Source organism: Anopheles aquasalis, chromosome 3 (genome assembly GCF_943734665.1).
Source record: "Anopheles aquasalis chromosome 3, idAnoAquaMG_Q_19, whole genome shotgun sequence".
Classification (NCBI taxonomy): domain Eukaryota; kingdom Metazoa; phylum Arthropoda; class Insecta; order Diptera; family Culicidae; genus Anopheles; species Anopheles aquasalis.
In genome coordinates, this window is record NC_064878.1 from 21236596 (window position 1) to 21252883 (window position 16288).

At 47.6% G+C, this 16288-nt stretch overlaps 7 protein-coding genes across 8 annotated transcripts in view; 3 read left to right on the forward strand and 4 right to left on the reverse strand.

The window, feature by feature from the left end:
- The window catches only part of LOC126576916 (uncharacterized), a 5240-nt gene extending 4812 nt beyond the window's left edge, over nucleotides 1-428 (reverse strand). Inside the window, exon 1 of the mRNA XM_050238223.1 lies at nucleotides 310-428. The gene's annotated coding sequence lies outside the window, so the exon portion shown is untranslated. The remainder of the gene's footprint in view (nucleotides 1-309) is intronic.
- A 268-nt stretch (nucleotides 429-696) lies between these two features.
- LOC126576919 (ras-related protein Rab-18-B-like) lies at nucleotides 697-2106 on the reverse strand. The gene is made up of 3 exons (XM_050238225.1): nucleotides 1876-2106; nucleotides 1236-1671; nucleotides 697-1166 (listed from the first exon to the last, which is right to left on the reverse strand). Exons 1-3 carry the CDS (start codon nucleotides 1944-1946, stop codon nucleotides 1065-1067), a joined length of 609 nt encoding a protein of 202 aa, XP_050094182.1. The 5' UTR covers nucleotides 1947-2106; the 3' UTR covers nucleotides 697-1064.
- On the forward strand, nucleotides 2052-3198 carry LOC126576917 (DNA replication complex GINS protein PSF3). The gene is made up of 4 exons (XM_050238224.1): nucleotides 2052-2154; nucleotides 2260-2496; nucleotides 2570-2675; nucleotides 2747-3198. Exons 2-4 carry the CDS (start codon nucleotides 2394-2396, stop codon nucleotides 3147-3149), a joined length of 612 nt encoding a protein of 203 aa, XP_050094181.1. The 5' UTR covers nucleotides 2052-2154; nucleotides 2260-2393; the 3' UTR covers nucleotides 3150-3198.
- A 356-nt stretch (nucleotides 3199-3554) lies between these two features.
- On the forward strand, nucleotides 3555-7256 carry LOC126578945 (heat shock 70 kDa protein cognate 5). The gene is made up of 6 exons (XM_050242053.1): nucleotides 3555-3725; nucleotides 4003-4040; nucleotides 4378-5873; nucleotides 5970-6157; nucleotides 6232-6372; nucleotides 6438-7256. Exons 1-6 carry the CDS (start codon nucleotides 3663-3665, stop codon nucleotides 6531-6533), a joined length of 2022 nt encoding a protein of 673 aa, XP_050098010.1. The 5' UTR covers nucleotides 3555-3662; the 3' UTR covers nucleotides 6534-7256.
- Nucleotides 7257-7505: 249 nt separating this feature from the next.
- Nucleotides 7506-9977, reverse strand: LOC126577234 (sulfite oxidase). 2 transcript variants are annotated; one of them, XM_050238701.1, is made up of 4 exons: nucleotides 9579-9977; nucleotides 9276-9499; nucleotides 8738-9203; nucleotides 7506-8656 (listed from the first exon to the last, which is right to left on the reverse strand). In XM_050238701.1, exons 1-4 carry the CDS (start codon nucleotides 9608-9610, stop codon nucleotides 7633-7635), a joined length of 1746 nt encoding a protein of 581 aa, XP_050094658.1. In that variant the 5' UTR covers nucleotides 9611-9977; the 3' UTR covers nucleotides 7506-7632. The 2 variants fall into 2 exon arrangements, with proteins under 2 accessions (XP_050094658.1, XP_050094657.1); XM_050238700.1 differs by having other exon boundaries at nucleotides 9276-9502; nucleotides 9579-9975.
- A 763-nt stretch (nucleotides 9978-10740) lies between these two features.
- LOC126575049 (aquaporin-11) lies at nucleotides 10741-13582 on the forward strand. Its single transcript, XM_050235542.1, has 5 exons — nucleotides 10741-11123; nucleotides 11218-11340; nucleotides 12595-12746; nucleotides 12829-12967; nucleotides 13041-13582. Exons 1-5 carry the CDS (start codon nucleotides 10946-10948, stop codon nucleotides 13235-13237), a joined length of 789 nt encoding a protein of 262 aa, XP_050091499.1. The 5' UTR covers nucleotides 10741-10945; the 3' UTR covers nucleotides 13238-13582.
- A 6-nt stretch (nucleotides 13583-13588) lies between these two features.
- LOC126575050 (phospholipase A2-like) lies at nucleotides 13589-14427 on the reverse strand. Its single transcript, XM_050235543.1, has 4 exons — nucleotides 14247-14427; nucleotides 14016-14172; nucleotides 13783-13935; nucleotides 13589-13697 (listed from the first exon to the last, which is right to left on the reverse strand). The coding sequence occupies exons 1-4, from the start codon at nucleotides 14425-14427 to the stop codon at nucleotides 13589-13591; spliced, it is 600 nt and encodes a 199-aa protein (XP_050091500.1).
- Nucleotides 14428-16288: the final 1861 nt, after the last annotated feature.

Below are 16288 nucleotides of genomic sequence, written 5' to 3' on the forward strand. Positions count from 1 at the left end.
TGCGATCGAAAGCACTAATCCGCAATCATCCGTGAAGGGAAAGTAGGGGGGATGATAGATGAAGCGGGCTGTACCACACCGGACCGGATCCTTGATCTCGACACCCACGTTAACGCCCTCGCTACACTTTTCGCCGTCGGGGTGTTTGACTTGTCCTCTATCGATGATGGCTCGATGGACGGTGCCCGGAAGGTGTTTGCCAATATTTTCCACCGTGCTGCGCGGCTGTGCACTTCGGTTTTCCCGTGGGCATTTCCTTGAACCCTGGCAGGCACACACAACACCACCGCACCACTCACACATGCGTACTTAAAAGGACATTTTTCCGTTGTTTTCAGTGCCGGAAAACTAGTAGCCTGCTGCTGTGGGCAATAAATATGCTCATCGCTTGTTGGAAAACTGCACTGGCGTGTCTCGCGCACTAGAACCGTCCACGGCCAGGAGAGTGATGGAATTTTCCTTCTTCGACGTCCGTTTCGTGTTTTCCATCGGCACGATGCCGTGCTCGGGAAGGGACAATCGCCGCTGGTTCGGCAGGCTTCGTGTTCGCGTTCGAGTTTTCTCGAGCTGGGAAAAGTTCGGAGTGATGTTGCATTCCATGGCATGCTCGAGAAGGTACGAGCAAGGAGCAGCCTTTGGTACTTGTTGGAGGAAGGAAAACAACACCACAACCGTTTCAAGTATTGCACAAATGGCTCACAGTTGAAGAATATTATTCTAATTTATTTACCCCTTTCGAACGCCTTACGTTACATGGCTAGATTCTGTGGTTCGGGTGTATGGATGTGTGTGTTTTGTGTTGTACAGGCTTCGATTAAAATAATATATTAAAATGAACGTTAAAAACATAATCCCAAAATGCGCCCATTATCACCACCAGGGAAGGGCACGACACACAAGCGCAAAGCGGTGGTCCATTTCGCATTGCTGGACGCGCAACTTTTACACAAGGCGAGGCGACCATGCGAACAGTCCAAGAACAGTGGCACTACCAGCGCATTCGAGACGGTGCGCGACCATTAATCATATATCACCAGAGCGGATCAGATCGATGATTGTGGTAGTTAGCACGGGCAGGAACCGGCCGCTGATGGTGTTCGGTTACCGTGAAGATCGACCCCATCACCGTACTCGTTCCGTTCCCACAATCCATCCGTTTCCATTATCTGAAGGAAAAAATCAAGAAATAATGGATTAGACGCACGCTTGCGATCGATTTGCTAGGTTCGACGTACCTTACGTACTACCTCCTCGAACGCATCCTTCACACCTTCGCTCGTCTTGGCGGACGTTTCGATGAACATCATGCGGTGTTTTTTGGCAAACCGGAACCCTTCATCCCGCGTGATGCACCGGTCCGGTTGGTCGATCTTATTGCCCACGATCATTTTGGCCATATTATTGCGCGTGCCGTAGATTTCCAGCTCGTTCAGCCACGATTCGAGCTTCTGGAATGTGTCCTTCTTGGTGACGTCATACACCAGAATTGCACCTTGGGCGTCACGGTAGTAGCTCGGTGTAAGCGTACGGAACCGCTCCTGGCCGGCTGTATCCCAGATCGCCAGCTTCACCTTGACGCCGTCCACGTCGAGGGTTTTCGTTTTAAAGTCCACTCCGATCGTAAGCGCTTGGTCGCTATCGAAACCATCCTCGGTAAATCGTAGCATCAAACTGAAAAGAAAAAGAGTGTCCACCAGGTGACGAAACCGTCGTGCGTTAATGCGTCATTCCATAATGGTCACGGTCACGGATTCTTCCATATCCGGACTTCCGTGTCCGCGAGGGGAGGACGATAAGTAGAGTGCTTATTTATAGGCTAGCGGATGCAGAGGATGACCTATATCGTAGAACCATTCTCTAACCACCAATGTTTACCTAGATTTTCCTACTCCGCTCTCTCCGATGATGAGAATTTTAAAGGTCGCCAGTATACGATCTGGATCCATTGTGGTAGGCCCCCAGGCTGTTGAACGGACGATAACGAATTACGAAAATCCCTTATTCCTCACTAGTTTGTGAAAAACGCCCCAGCGGAATACACTTTCACAGAAACAAAACAAACGACAGCGCACAAGGTTTTCCGTTTTCCTGTTTTCGTGTTTTCCCCGTTTTTTGTGTTTTGTTTCTCAGCTGGCCGTGGCGGTGTTGTCAAAGGTGATTGGCCTCGCGTTTATGTTTGAGTGTTGCCGTCCACCGCGAAGGAGGTGTGTCTTTTTACAGCATAAAATCTTCAATATTTTTTCGTTTTTCTTTCATTAGTTCTAGGAACAGACTCACCCAGAGTTGGCAAGTTGCGCAAAACCCTGGCCCAGAACAGCTGAGGCGGAAAAAGCGCGCAATCTGCCGAAGAGCCGCGGAAAATAAACACTCTGCCCGTTTGTTCCGAGTCGAAGATGAATATTCCGAGCTACACACCGAATTATTATAGTCTGGCGGATATTACGGTGACCCAGGAGCGTGTACCGTGCCGCACGCTTCAGGATTTATACATGATGGGTAAGAAGCAGTGAACGAACGACTGAAAGAAAAAGAATGTCTACCTCACTCAATTCCCTGCTCGTTGTTGTAGGTTTTCTGGATTCGTCGGAAAAGTCTCCGAATTTAGCAAGCAACCACAAGATGGAACTGCCCCTGTGGGTAGTACTGCAGCAGGACGATAGGAATCCACACTTTGAGTGAGTAATTTGCGACACTAAACAACCCCAACACTATCCGCGCAACAACTGTGATCGTTTCCTTTGTCCAGGGCGCAAATACCGGACATCTACAGTGCGGCCTACAAGGAGATCTACAAAGCGGACGCCAGTTACGTCGAGCTGGGAGCGTTGAACAAATTCTACTACGAGCTCGGCATGTATCTTACGCGCTACGATCCATCGAACAATGTGTCGGAAATGCTGCTCACCACCGCCCGGGAGCGATTGAAGAGTCTGAAGGATTCGTGCCAAAACGATGGCAACGATAGTTTAAACATTAACAGCAAGTTCGAGTTCCTCGAGCGTTTACTGTTCAGTGAGGGCTGCAAAACGAACAAACTGTTCGACGATTGGTTGTACGAAAAACAAGTGTACCTGAAATCGACCGAGATAGCTGTTAACATCCGTAAGCGGAAGCGCAGTCCGGACGGTGAACCGGAAGATGAGCAGTAATAAAAAGAATGCTGAGAGGTGCTTTTGCAATCCTTCGCTTTCCAGGGTACTGGGGTCTATCAGCTCGTTCTGTCAATCGAATTTATCAGTGGCCTGCTATAATTGAATATTTTATATATATTTTATTTTATATATTCAGTGGCCTGCTATAATTGAATATACAGTTCTATTTGTACTGAATTAATTTCTCATCAACCCATCATTGAAGGAACAAATGCGTTCGAATTCCGTGTTTCAGCCGCGATTCACGATCGGCCCTCAAACGGTTCCCGCCTGTGGCTACTCGCAGCAAACAGGACACCGAATGTGGTTCGTTGCTTCGCTGGTTGCATGTTTTCATCGTCGTGTACCCCATTGCTATGCGGGAAGGTAAAACTTCTAGAAGTGTCCATCGGGTGGCCCGCAGACTGTCAAAAGAGAATTCTCCAAACACCCGTGGTGGTTGCATCATAACTTCCAGAAAACGTGCGTGCTGGTTCTTCGTGTTCCGTGTTTCAGCGCTCGTTTGCAAAAATGTTGAAGGCAGCCAAATATCTGTCCCGCACGCTGGTGGAAAACCGCGGATTGCTGCAGAATGTAAGTACCACACCGGCCGGGGGATGGCCCTTTTCGGTGCGTCTCGTTTGCCGGTCTAGGAATTCCCCGGGGTGGAGGGGGGCTTCGCCGCCGCCCAGCCTTGAGAGCGACTGCTGATAGCGAAATGTGAGGTTAGAGACAGGAGGGGACAGATCAGGCTTGTGTAATAGTTTTCGGAATATTACGAATAATCATATGGGAGCGAGAAAGACATCGTTGGAAATTATGTTGCCGCTGACACTAATTGCGTTCCCCCCTACTGCGTCACTCGTTACAGGGAGGAGCTCTGTCCAACAATGTGCTGGCCCGGTTCAAGTAAGTATGATGATGAAATCTTTGTTCCGGGGGGGGGGAGATGACATTCCGTTGTGAAATGCTGGCGGCAAATGAAGACCGGCCAATTACCGGCATCTTGGTCGTCAATATTTTAAACGAAACGGGAATAACGAAGCGCGCAGTCGAATGGCATGCCTGGTTCAAGGAGGCTTATCTTAATGCGTAGAAGATGTTTGGTTACCGCAACGTCGGTCACCCGGTTGCCTAGTAATAACACAAAGTTGCCGATAGTTACTGCGATGCGCGTAAAAGGGCCCCCCCGCAATCTCAGACACTAATCGTGGGTGCATAATTTGCATTTCTTCCCTGCCTTCAGGTCGGAGCAGGTTAAGGGCGCCGTCATCGGTATCGATCTGGGAACGACCAACTCTTGCGTCGCCGTGATGGAGGGCAAAAATCCCAAAGTGATCGAAAATGCTGAGGGTGCCCGTACCACCCCCTCGCACGTGGCTTTCACGAAGGACGGCGAACGGTTGGTCGGTATGCCGGCGAAGCGCCAGGCAGTGACCAACTCGGCCAACACGTTCTACGCCACCAAGCGGTTGATCGGTCGCCGCTTTGATGATGCCGAAATCAAGAAAGATCTAGCGAACCTCTCGTACAAGGTGGTGAAAGCTTCAAACGGTGATGCCTGGGTGCAGGGTAGCGACGGGAAGGTGTACTCCCCCAGCCAGATCGGTGCGTTCGTGCTGATGAAGATGAAGGAAACGGCCGAAGCGTACCTGAACACACCGATTAAGAACGCCGTCATTACGGTACCGGCCTACTTCAACGATTCCCAGCGACAGGCCACGAAGGACGCCGGTCAGATTGCCGGTTTGAACGTGCTGCGTGTGATTAACGAACCGACGGCGGCCGCACTGGCCTACGGTATGGATAAGAGTGAAGACAAAATCATCGCCGTCTACGATCTGGGCGGTGGTACGTTCGATGTGTCGATCCTGGAAATCCAGAAGGGTGTGTTCGAGGTTAAGTCGACCAACGGTGACACCCTGCTCGGAGGGGAGGACTTTGATAACCACATCCTGGACTATCTGGCACAAGAGTTCAAGAAGGAGCAGGGCATCGACATCAAGAAGGATGCGATGGCTATGCAGCGGTTGAAGGAAGCGGCCGAGAAGGCCAAGTGCGAACTGTCCTCGTCGGTGCAGACGGACATCAATCTGCCCTACCTCACGATGGACGCTTCCGGACCGAAGCATCTGAATCTGAAGCTAACGCGCGCCAAACTGGAAACGCTGGTCGGTGATCTGATCAAGCGTACGATCGCCCCCTGCCAGAAAGCGATGTCCGATGCGGAGGTGAAGAAGTCGGACATCGGGGAGGTGCTGCTGGTCGGTGGTATGTCACGTATGCCGAAGGTACAATCGTTGGTACAGGAAGTGTTCGGTCGTCAACCGTCTCGGGCGGTGAATCCCGATGAAGCGGTTGCAGTAGGCGCTGCCGTACAGGGAGGTGTGCTGGCCGGTGATGTTACCGATGTGCTGCTGCTTGACGTTACGCCCCTGTCGCTCGGTATCGAAACACTTGGCGGTGTGTTTACGCGTCTCATCAACCGCAACACCACCATTCCGACGAAGAAATCTCAAGTCTTCTCGACGGCCGCCGATGGTCAGACGCAGGTGGAGATCAAGGTGCACCAGGGTGAACGTGAGATGGCGAACGATAACAAAATGCTCGGCTCGTTCACACTCGTCGGTATTCCGCCGGCACCGCGCGGTGTTCCACAGATTGAGGTCGTGTTCGATATCGACGCCAACGGTATCGTGCACGTGTCGGCGCGTGACAAGGGAACGGGCAAGGAACAGCAAAGTAAGTGTGCTTCGTTTTTTTTTTTTTGTCAACAATCGGTGGAGTATTCTGCAAAGGTATTAATGGCGTCTTTTTTCTTGAATTTCCCTCCACCAGTTGTCATCCAATCGTCTGGTGGACTGAGCAAGGATGAGATTGAAAATATGGTCAAGAATGCCGAACAGTACGCACAGGCCGACAAGCTGAAGAGGGATCGCATCGAAGCGATCAACCAGGCAGAGGGCATCGTGCACGATACCGAGAGCAAGATGGAGGAGTTCAAAGATCAGCTACCAAAGGAAGAGGTAAGAATGTGGAGAGTGAGAGATGGAAGATCGAATTGATTTAACATCCGTTCCCTTTGTGTTGTCCCCATTAGTGCGACAAGCTGCGAGAAGAGATCACGAAGGTGCGAGAAGTTCTTGCCAACAAGGAGGAAGCCGATCCAGAGGAAGTCCGCAAAACGACCAGTGCCCTGCAACAGTCATCCTTGAAGCTGTTCGAGATGGCGTACAAAAAGGTAACCGAGACCGAGCAAATCAAATGTGTAGTACGGTTTCTGACGCTTCTTTCTCCCCGTTACAGATGGCTTCCGAGCGGGAGGGCAGCAGCGGTAGCAGCAGTAACACCGGTAGCAGTAGCGGATCGGAAGAGGGCGAGAAGAAGGAGAACAAAAACTAAATCACCATACCACCACTCAAAAGAGTACTCACAGTGGCAGCAGCATCATAAGAAGCGACCCAGCAACAACCCAGTGTTAGGAAGTAGTAAACCTGAAACCCACAACTCTCCATTCGCATTAAGTGAACCGATGATCCGCGGTTCGGATCCGGGGACGTGTGAACCACAGAGCCCGAGTGAAGTGACGACGGAGCTAAATATACGTTAAACTATCGAATCACCTGATTGTGTGCTGCCCCTTTGGCTTACGTTTTCCTCACATTGCTTCCGGTAGTTTTTTGTTGTGTGTTTTCGCTGCGTGACTCGCTCTAATCCTGCGACCGACCTGGGTTCACGTTCTTCTCTTCTCTCCAAGGGCATCTTTTGGGAGGATTGAAGCTTCTGTTTGCTGTAGACTTTTCGTAGTAGGCAGTGGAAACGAGGGTGCGCATTTTGTAGAAATTGGAGTAAGAGAGGCAAGAGTTTAGTAGGCATTGGAGTTGGTGGAGCGCAGGATATTGCTTGAGTTGAGGTCCCCGGGGGGGTTAGTTCTGGCTTTCAATGCGGAAGAGTTGTACTAAGTTTTCGATGGCCATGGACGCACCCCGAGAGGCCCTGAGCGAATGGGGAATGTTCCGAGGTGCTCTATGGATTAACTTTAGGCAGTAACAGGTGTATTGCGTGTTAAGGTAGTTGAACTTTGTTCCCTTTGTAGATGCAATAAAATAGATTTAAATGGTCCAATATTATTGGTTTCCGTTGTTGTTCGATCTCGATTGCTTTACCAGCACTAACAATGCATGACCGAGCTCCAGTTAAATACTTTCCTTTCTGCTTTCTTTCGGTGCTTTTAGTATAAACTGGAGAACAGGAAAACTATGAAATAGAGATGAAGATTAGCGATAAGAGCAACTCCTCCATGGTATCACTTCTGTCTGTCCTGATAACGACAATGTAAGTAGCATGGTGCGTGCTCAAACATTCCAGTCCGGATTAATGTGTAGTCAACAAAATGCACGTTTATTGCGCGGTTTAGAACCGATAAAATGTGATGGCAAAAACCAAATTCCATAGCAAAATATAGTAAATCCCTCCTCGCTTTATCACCACCAGGGACACATCACTTAAGGTTCACCTTCACTCGACTGTACGCATTCCCGACGACACCGCGCAGATTCCAGATGTTGCCGAACGTTTCCGGTTGCGTGTTGTAGTTGGAGTCGACTGCTTTGGACCAAATTTCGATCGGTCCCTTCTGCCCGGGCCGTATGGGGATCTGGGCCGTCCAGAGCGTCCAAGACCAGTGCCGCCCAGGACCGGTACCTTGCTCCGTTTCTTCCAGGTTAGCAACGATCCAGCTTTTACCACCGTCCGCTGTAAGATCGACCCGTATGATCTCGGAACCACCGCCAGACCACGCATAACCTTTCACCGTCACGAACCCATCCTTAGTGGCCTCGGCTACTGTCTCACCATTCGCTGGCACACAGATGGCCGACGTGATCGGCATGTTCTGGATGGCCGGTGCCGATTTGAAGTCCACCGTATCCCAGTCCGTACTGGGACTGAACGATTTGTAATCGTTCTGCTGCCAATGGGAACCACTTTCTTCGCGCGAAACCACAATCCGGCCAAGCCATTTCACGTTCCGCGATCCAACCACACCGGGCACGATTACGCGCACCGGGAATCCATGGTCCCGGTTTAGCGGCTGGCCGTTCATTTCGTAAGCGAGCAGGACGTCACCACGCGGATCCATCGCTTTGGCCAGTGGTATTGAGGCACCGTACGGTGTGCTGGTTGGATCGGTATCGAGTCCCTCGAACTGTACATGGCCTTCTTCATCACCATCGCGAACACCAGCGGCCAACAGTACATCTCGAAGCCGTGCACCACTCCATTCAGCGTTGCCTACTGCAGATGGTCCCCATGGTAACCCTTTGATCGGTTTGACTTCCATCATTTCGCCTCGTCGATTACCGCCACACATGATCGTTGCCGTGACGGTGTGCTTTGGGAAGCGGATCAGATCATCGAAGCGCAGCGACTTGCCCTTTCCCGTCTTTTCATTTTCCAGCTCCAGTTCGTAGCTCTTAATGTCCACCTCCGGCACGGGCAGGTGATTGCGGACGTAGAAGAATTCGCTAAAATATAAAGGATGGCACTCGTTAGTGAGAGGAACCATACATGGTCAGAACACCAACCCCACCGGAACAGGGTCATACTTTGGTGTCAGGAAACTATCGACCAGCACCGATGCGGGCGGTTCGGCATTGAATGGTTTCGCTGTGACTGCCTTCAGAATGGGATGGCGTTTCGGTTCCGCTGCCCACGGATCGTGCAGATCCTTCGTACCGATGGCTTCGTCCGGTCGCAGGTTTCCGATCCGGTACGTTTCCAACAGTGTCAACACTTCCTGCGTGTTGTGCTGCTGGAAGATGTGCCAGAAAGGATCGATTGCACCACCGGCGGCCAGCATTACCTTGTCGCTGCCCGGATGCTTCGGCACAAACGTGGTAATATCGTAAACGCCAATCCCGTACGTTACCCAGATGCCGGATGACGGTGAGTTGTGCTTCACGATTTCATCCATCGTGTATTCGGGCAAATCTGTGCGCCGGGTATCGTGCAGCTTCCGGATCTGGTCAAGCGATGCCGGTTCCTTTGCATAAATCGTCGCCGCATCTTTCTCTGTGAACGAAGAGCGGGCGCCAGGTGATAAGTGCTGCCGGATCAGCCCGGACGGACTCGGGCGATACTTACTTATCTTCTCCGTTATCAGATACGTCAACAGTGATCCACCGAAGATGACGGCTGTCGTAGACAACAAATTATCACCTCTCGAATCATCACCGTTTGATTGATGGCCCCTTTGCGAAACCGATTTGAGGCCTACTGTTTGCTCTGCGCCTCCTTTGCCGGTGTGGTAGCTGCCGGTGCATGCCGCTCGCTGATAGGAAACCTGCTGCAATCTGCACCGATTGAGTCTGCTGTTGATGCGAAACGAGAGAATAATCGGTGATGATTGGCTTAGAATGAAAAGCGAAAAACATTTCGGCTACATACCTATTTTGGCGAATAATTTGCCGCAGGAACATGGTTCTTTCGTTGTCTTCCTTGAGCAGCAAACCGGTTTATTGGAATTCGCTGTTTCATACGTCTTATGCGTACCTGGGCTGCACCAACATTAAGGGAGATCGCTATCTCGCCGATTTAGCCGGACAAAAACGGGCAACTTTAGCGCCGAGCTGTGTTCTTATCAAAAAATAAGAAGGTACTAAACTGATAAGCGATAACTATCTAATCTTTTTCAGCACAAACACGCTCGCTACACTAGAAAACACAACAGGACGGGACTGTGCAACGATTATTTCTGGACCTTCACTTTTAATGCTTGTTTGTTTTTAATGGTGAGGTACAAGTTACTGACCCGAGCATAAATTCCGAAGAAAAGGATCGAGGTTCAAGGACGTGCAAAGATCAAACTGTTTGTGTGGACGAGGCCTAAGCAAAACATGCGCGCAAATTCGTTATAGGGCCAAAATAGGCAGACTAAGGTAACCGTGATGAATCCTCCTGAACAAAGCAACGTGCGAATAATTTTGAAATGATATTGTCGTTGTTGCAACTAAAATCAAGTTAAATGCCTTCGCGTGTCCTTGATGGGGAAAAAGACACTAATTTACTAATCACGACTTTCGAATATTACTTTCTATGAGCAATAGAGAAGATGAAACGAAAAATAATGATTATTGATGGCGAATGTGAATGTGAAGATCGCATTACTGCGCCAAAGATTCGAGACCTGCAGCATCGAACCTTCTTGAGCTACAGCTACTGTTTCCGTATCTTTCTATACTTATAGCTGTCCAGTGCATTTTTTTAGCTAGCACCTTGATAACGATTCAAACACAATTATGATCCCGTTGCTTTCTCCACCGGCCGCGATCACGATCACGTTTATGTCACGAGCTCCAATTTACATGCGAGCATATGGAAGCAGCTGATCATAATGTTTATCATGCACCACGCGCCACACCAACACATGAGGAGCGCTCGCAGCGAGGATGGTGACATAGATCGGGTGCGAATTAGCGACCGGTGACCAGCGGACGGCATGGTTGGTTGAGTGTTGGGCCGCAGTCACTTCCCTGCCCTCTAAGTACCGGTCCCAGACAAGGGTAGCTGGTGGCATGGTGGCATTTATTTTTACTTCGCTACGCGACAATTCCCCAACCGAGACCGATCGCAACCGGGTGCGCCGAACGGCACAACTGATCACTAGCAGCGCAGTCATCATTGGTCCGAAGCCGCGTGGATATGCACGATATCTCTGTGGCCTTAGAATAAGAACCGTTGCTGTATTCTAAACAAACGAAACGAGATTCCATCGTGCTTAAAAAGTGATTTAAGTGGAGCAAAGTGGCTCGAAAATGGCGACCATCGAACAGCTAGGCTATAGTGCGTTTTTCATCGCACTGACCTGCATTTTTGCGTCCGTCGCGCGTAAACTAAACGAACGTTTGTCGAAGGATGGACTAGTGAAAGAACTGTTCTTTGAGGCGATAGCGGCCGCAGAACTGTGCGGATGTTGTTTCGAACTGATCATCGGTAGGCGGATCGGTCACGTTCCGCGGGCGGAACTATTTAGCGTGGTTTTCGTTTCCCTTAAGTTTTAGTGTCTTGTGTGATCATCTTTTTGCAGTGGCGGACAACTTTGGTGTCGCAACGTATGCCGTGTTCCTGTTCGCGCTCACTATCTGGTGGGGCCGTTGCTGGGGATCGGCCACGGCCTGCCCCTACACCTACATGGAGCAAATTGTCGAAGGTTAGTAGCAAACATCGTTACGCAATGCCGTACCGCCAAAGCATCGGTAAGCGCACCTTGATCGCGAAATGATCGACTTGGGGGCTCTCTACCATGATAAGCAGCACTATCGGAATGATCGTCGTGAGCAGGTTGGCAAACCAACCACCATCATCGGTCCATGGCCGGTATAGTCTACGTTCGCTAACCTTTTTCAGCTGCAGTGCAGCTTAGCTTGGCATCGCCAGAACATGGGAAGCGTTTATTTTTAACTGCTTTCACCATTCTGCCACCCTTAAAATAATGCACGATTGCGAGACGGTTCTACTTTTGCCAGCGTCCGGAAATGAGGGTCTCATTATGGCGCGCGCGTACGTTTGAGGGTGTTTGCAAACAATTTACAAGCGATGACAAACATTACCTTACCGCGTGCCTTGGAATTTATTTATATTTTTTTTTCTCAAAACGGAAAACATTGCAAATGATTAATAGATAGCGTATACGTGAGGGGAGAAAGGCAGAGAAAATGCGTAATGCCAGCATTGTTTTTAAATTGTGCCACGTACCGGCTTTTTGATACATGATAATTCAACATTATTGAAGAATAACTTGATATTGATTCATTTCAATCATTCGTGTTCAGCTGATCTGTAAATTAATACAGCCAATACTTTTCACTTTGTTTCTTTCTCTCGTTTTCGAGATTTACCTGCTTTTGTTCTATTGAATTCTTCAAAATGCATGATTATTTATGATATCATTTCGAGTCGTGCTTGCTAGCTCTAATGCACATTTGCCTTTACATACCATAACATAATGCACATTTGCCTTTACATGCCATAACATAAATAAAGACAGAAGCATTTTGTTAATATGCTGCAAAAAGAGAACATAATTGATTCTTTGAATTGAATTGAATTCTTTATTTTAAACGATTATATTAATTGCCTAGCATATTTAAAACTTCAATGCTGCTTTTAATTTCTCTTAGACACATAACCATATTCAACTATTTTTAAAGCAAAAAAAAAACTAAGATCTTTGGTTGTTAAATGCCATAGCACAAAGTCACGCACCTTTTGCAAATACATCATTAACATCGGAAAAAAGGTTCATTATCCTTGTCCAAACATAATAATTATTAATTGTGCTTATTGGACATCATTAGAGCAGCGATTGAATTTTAATTAAAGCAGGACTTTGATCAAACAATCATTCATTATTTTATCACACAAAAAAATAGCAAATGCCCTCCCATTTATGTTGTTTTTCCAGGTGAGGTGAGCCTCAAGGAAGCGGCATTGAAAATCTGGGCCCAGCTGATGGGCGGTTGCGCTATATTCCGCTACGTCCAGCTGTACTGGTGGCTGGAGCTTGCGGAAACTCACCAGGGACGTGCGTTTGAAGATTGCAAAGCTGACCTTCAGGTACGCGAATGACGCATTTCTATGCTGCTGCCGGATAATGCAGGATGCATTTTGCTTTTTTTTCCTTATCTTTCTCCATCAGGTCAATCTCTACCTCGGAGCGTTCATCGAAGGTTTTGCGACGCTCTGCTGTCGGCTCGCATCGAAGGTGATCTCGGAGAAGGATGCCAAGTTTGGGGCGTTCATTGACTCCTTCATCGGTACCAGCCTGGTCGTCGCCGGTAAAGGGAAATCCTAGCTAGACCGACCGGTCTTCGTCACGAATTTAACGCACAGCTATTTTCGTATTTGCAGCTTTCAACCTTTCGGGAGGTTACTTCAATCCGGTGCTGGCCACCGCCCTGAAGTGGGGCTGCGCCGGTAACTCGGCCCTCGAGCACATCATCGTGTACTGGATTGGATCGTGCGTTGGTGCCATTCTGTCGGTGCCCCTCTTCAAGACCGCCACCTTCCGGGATCTCTTCCTGGCGGCCAAGTCCAAATCCGACTAATAAGATGCCGAACAATGCAGCCGCTTGGACCTTTGAAATACTCAGCAAAGAAAAGCTTTCTAGTCAAAGTCAAAGACGTTCAATTATGAGGCGATGTTAATTCGTTGTTTTTTATTGTTTTTAGAATTGTGATTTTATACCACGCCGGTACTGGCCGGGCCCCTCTCCTTCAAAGTGTGTGCGAGCAATGAACAATCCTAGAGGTGTTATGGTGCATTTTCCGTCCCGTTGATAAATATTTATGCTTGGAATAAGTTAGCCGTGGTATCTAGTGCTGTATGATCGAAACACTGTGCGAGACACCCAGAACGAAATAAAGAAAAGGCCGATGCACTCGACTCCAAGTACCGCTCAGAAGCCATCCAACATGTTGCCATCGTAGAACGGCAGATCGAACCACTGCCACATATCCGATCGAGAGGTATCGAGAACGTATCGTACGCATCGACGCAGGAAGATTCTGTCGTTTTTTTTGGGACAAATAATGGAACAATTCAGCAGTTAGTAAGTGTCCGCCTTAGTGTACGCTTAGGGCTAAGGCTTACTTGTTCGTATGTTCAGCGCAGTCCACGATCGGATGCTGCTTCTTGTAGCACTGATCGCGAACGGTAAAGTAAAAGTTACCCAGCTTGTTCGAGAACGTGGTGTTTACGCGGTGCAGACACTGCTGAAAGTCACGATCACATTTGCAGTGCAGCCTTTCAGGGAGATAGGTATTAGATCCACGATTAGAACTCCTCCTGAACATGATAAGAGAAGCTCCGGGTGGGCGCGTTACCTTGTAAAGTAGTCATCATTTTTGAGGCCATACTTTGTCTCACCAGCAGGTATGTTATCGCAATGGTCGTGCTCACGGCAACACTTGTCTACCTCGGAGTTGGAACCCAGATCGTCATAATCGTTGGCCGTATTACCGGGTCCACACCATTTGGTACCTTAACCCGGGCCCGGAAGCATGGCAACATGATCATTCAACTCTCAACCGATGAAAATCGTTTCTCTCACTTACCTGGTACCGTCAGATTGATCCTTTCCTGGGTACGGTTAGCCCGGGACTTGCTGTGGTCACCATCTGACTCCTCTAGCTCGTTGTCGATGTCGAATGTTTCGGCATTTTTGTACAAATGCTTTGTACAGTTCACCTGCAGCTCCGCGGTTAGAACTAGAAGGAAGTAATAAAGTAGCTTCATGATTGTTACTCAGAATAGAACGCTAACACTGCATCTCGGAAGGGGTGGTTCGCATATTTATAGTGCTGCTTCCTGGGTACCCGTACGGTGTGTCTGAAGATAGTCGGTAGTAGGAAGGAAGGAACCCCGTTGATTCGCTGATATCAGCATAACACGAACTTTGGCGTCTCTATTCGACGACTTGTTTGCAAAAAAACCCCACAATTAACTTCATCGGGGAGTGGCTTTCGCTGTGACTGTTACCTTGGCGCAATGATAACCTCCTGTGGAGTTGACCCAAAGACGCAGAACACAAACGGCCGTGTGGCGAAGCGTAAGGTAAAGTGATATGAGCAGTGCTTTGGAACACTTGAACCGTACCGTTTTCGATGGCAAAAGTACCAAAATTGTTTGTTTGCGGAAGTAAATCTATAAGGTCACATGTGGAATTTTGAAAGTTCAAGTTGAATGCGTGAGTAGCTAGAAGGTCAGGCGGAGTGGTTTGATTCGTTGTTCATTTTGATTTGATATTTTTGAATAGTTTTCTATTGTTTTGTATTTTCCTCAAAACGGTACAAAGCGATGAAAATAAAAATTAATAAGTTGTGAAATTGCTTTTTAAAACACAGTATTTGTACATGCTACTTGCTACACATTCGTGGTTTGCTGTGAGGTATTCTATTGGAGGCTTTGGATCACAATAAACGATCAAAAGATTTCAACGATCAAGCCTTTCAAATGCACGAACTTTCTTGGTGTGGCGCTCACTTCAAGATAAGCACTTATCGATCGATAGGAAGTATGTATATTTTAAATTACTTAAAAAATTATATGACTTTCACAAGTAGCTTAACAATCTAAACATATGAAATGCTTTACAAGTTTAAGGGGGGGCTTCGGTATTTAATTTTGTTTTGTGACAAATATTTTCAACATTTTTCCCTGAATGTTGATCCTTTTAAGAACATTGTGTGAATTTCGAATCGAATCGAATCGAAACAAAACTAACCATGTTACAGATTTTTAAAAATCTGCGTTTCATACAAGGATCCATGCAGCTCGCTACTTTGAAGAGCGTTTCCTAAAACCATCGTTTTCAAAGTCGGTGCGCATCGTACCGTAAAAACTACTGGACCGATCGATTTGAAATTTTTAACACATCATCTGTACACTCTTTGCCAGGTAGCGCCGTCAAGGTTTTATGAAAATTGTTGATATTTTTTTTTAAACTAATCTTTAAAATCGTGTTTTTAGGCAAAATGACGAAAAGCAACACTTTTTCTATTTCAAAAATCTGCCAAAAATCGGAAAATAGGAAATTCAACAAACACTTAACGGGACTACCTGGATAAACTTAAAATCTTTCGAACGAGTATCGATTTGTGTTTTTCTGATGGAAATTTGATGCCATGAATGATGTTTTCAATCAATCTTCCCCATAATAGAACCAAATCTTCTTCAAAAGTTGCAGTTTAATATGCCATTAACTAGAAAAAATAAAATTGAATGGTTACGTCACAAAAAATCGTCACAAATGAGCCTTGTTTGGCCAGAAATTACCGAAGCCTCCCCTTAATGGAATTGTAGTATATTATGAATGATAATACTCTCTGCTGATAAGAAACAATTATCTGAAGTTAATTATGAGTGCATACTTTACACTATACTGAATTTTAAAGTGCATATAGGCGTTAAGTGGTTCACTTCCATGACGAATCGCAATCAGACGCTGCACCAGTTGCGCTATAATAATGATCCTTGGGAATGGCCCGATGGCCACACAGCCCTATCAGTAGGCTCTATGTCAAGGTCGGCAAAGGTCATTGCCACCATATGGTAATGAGGCTCTGATAACGGAACATTAAACATTTCCAATTATTTA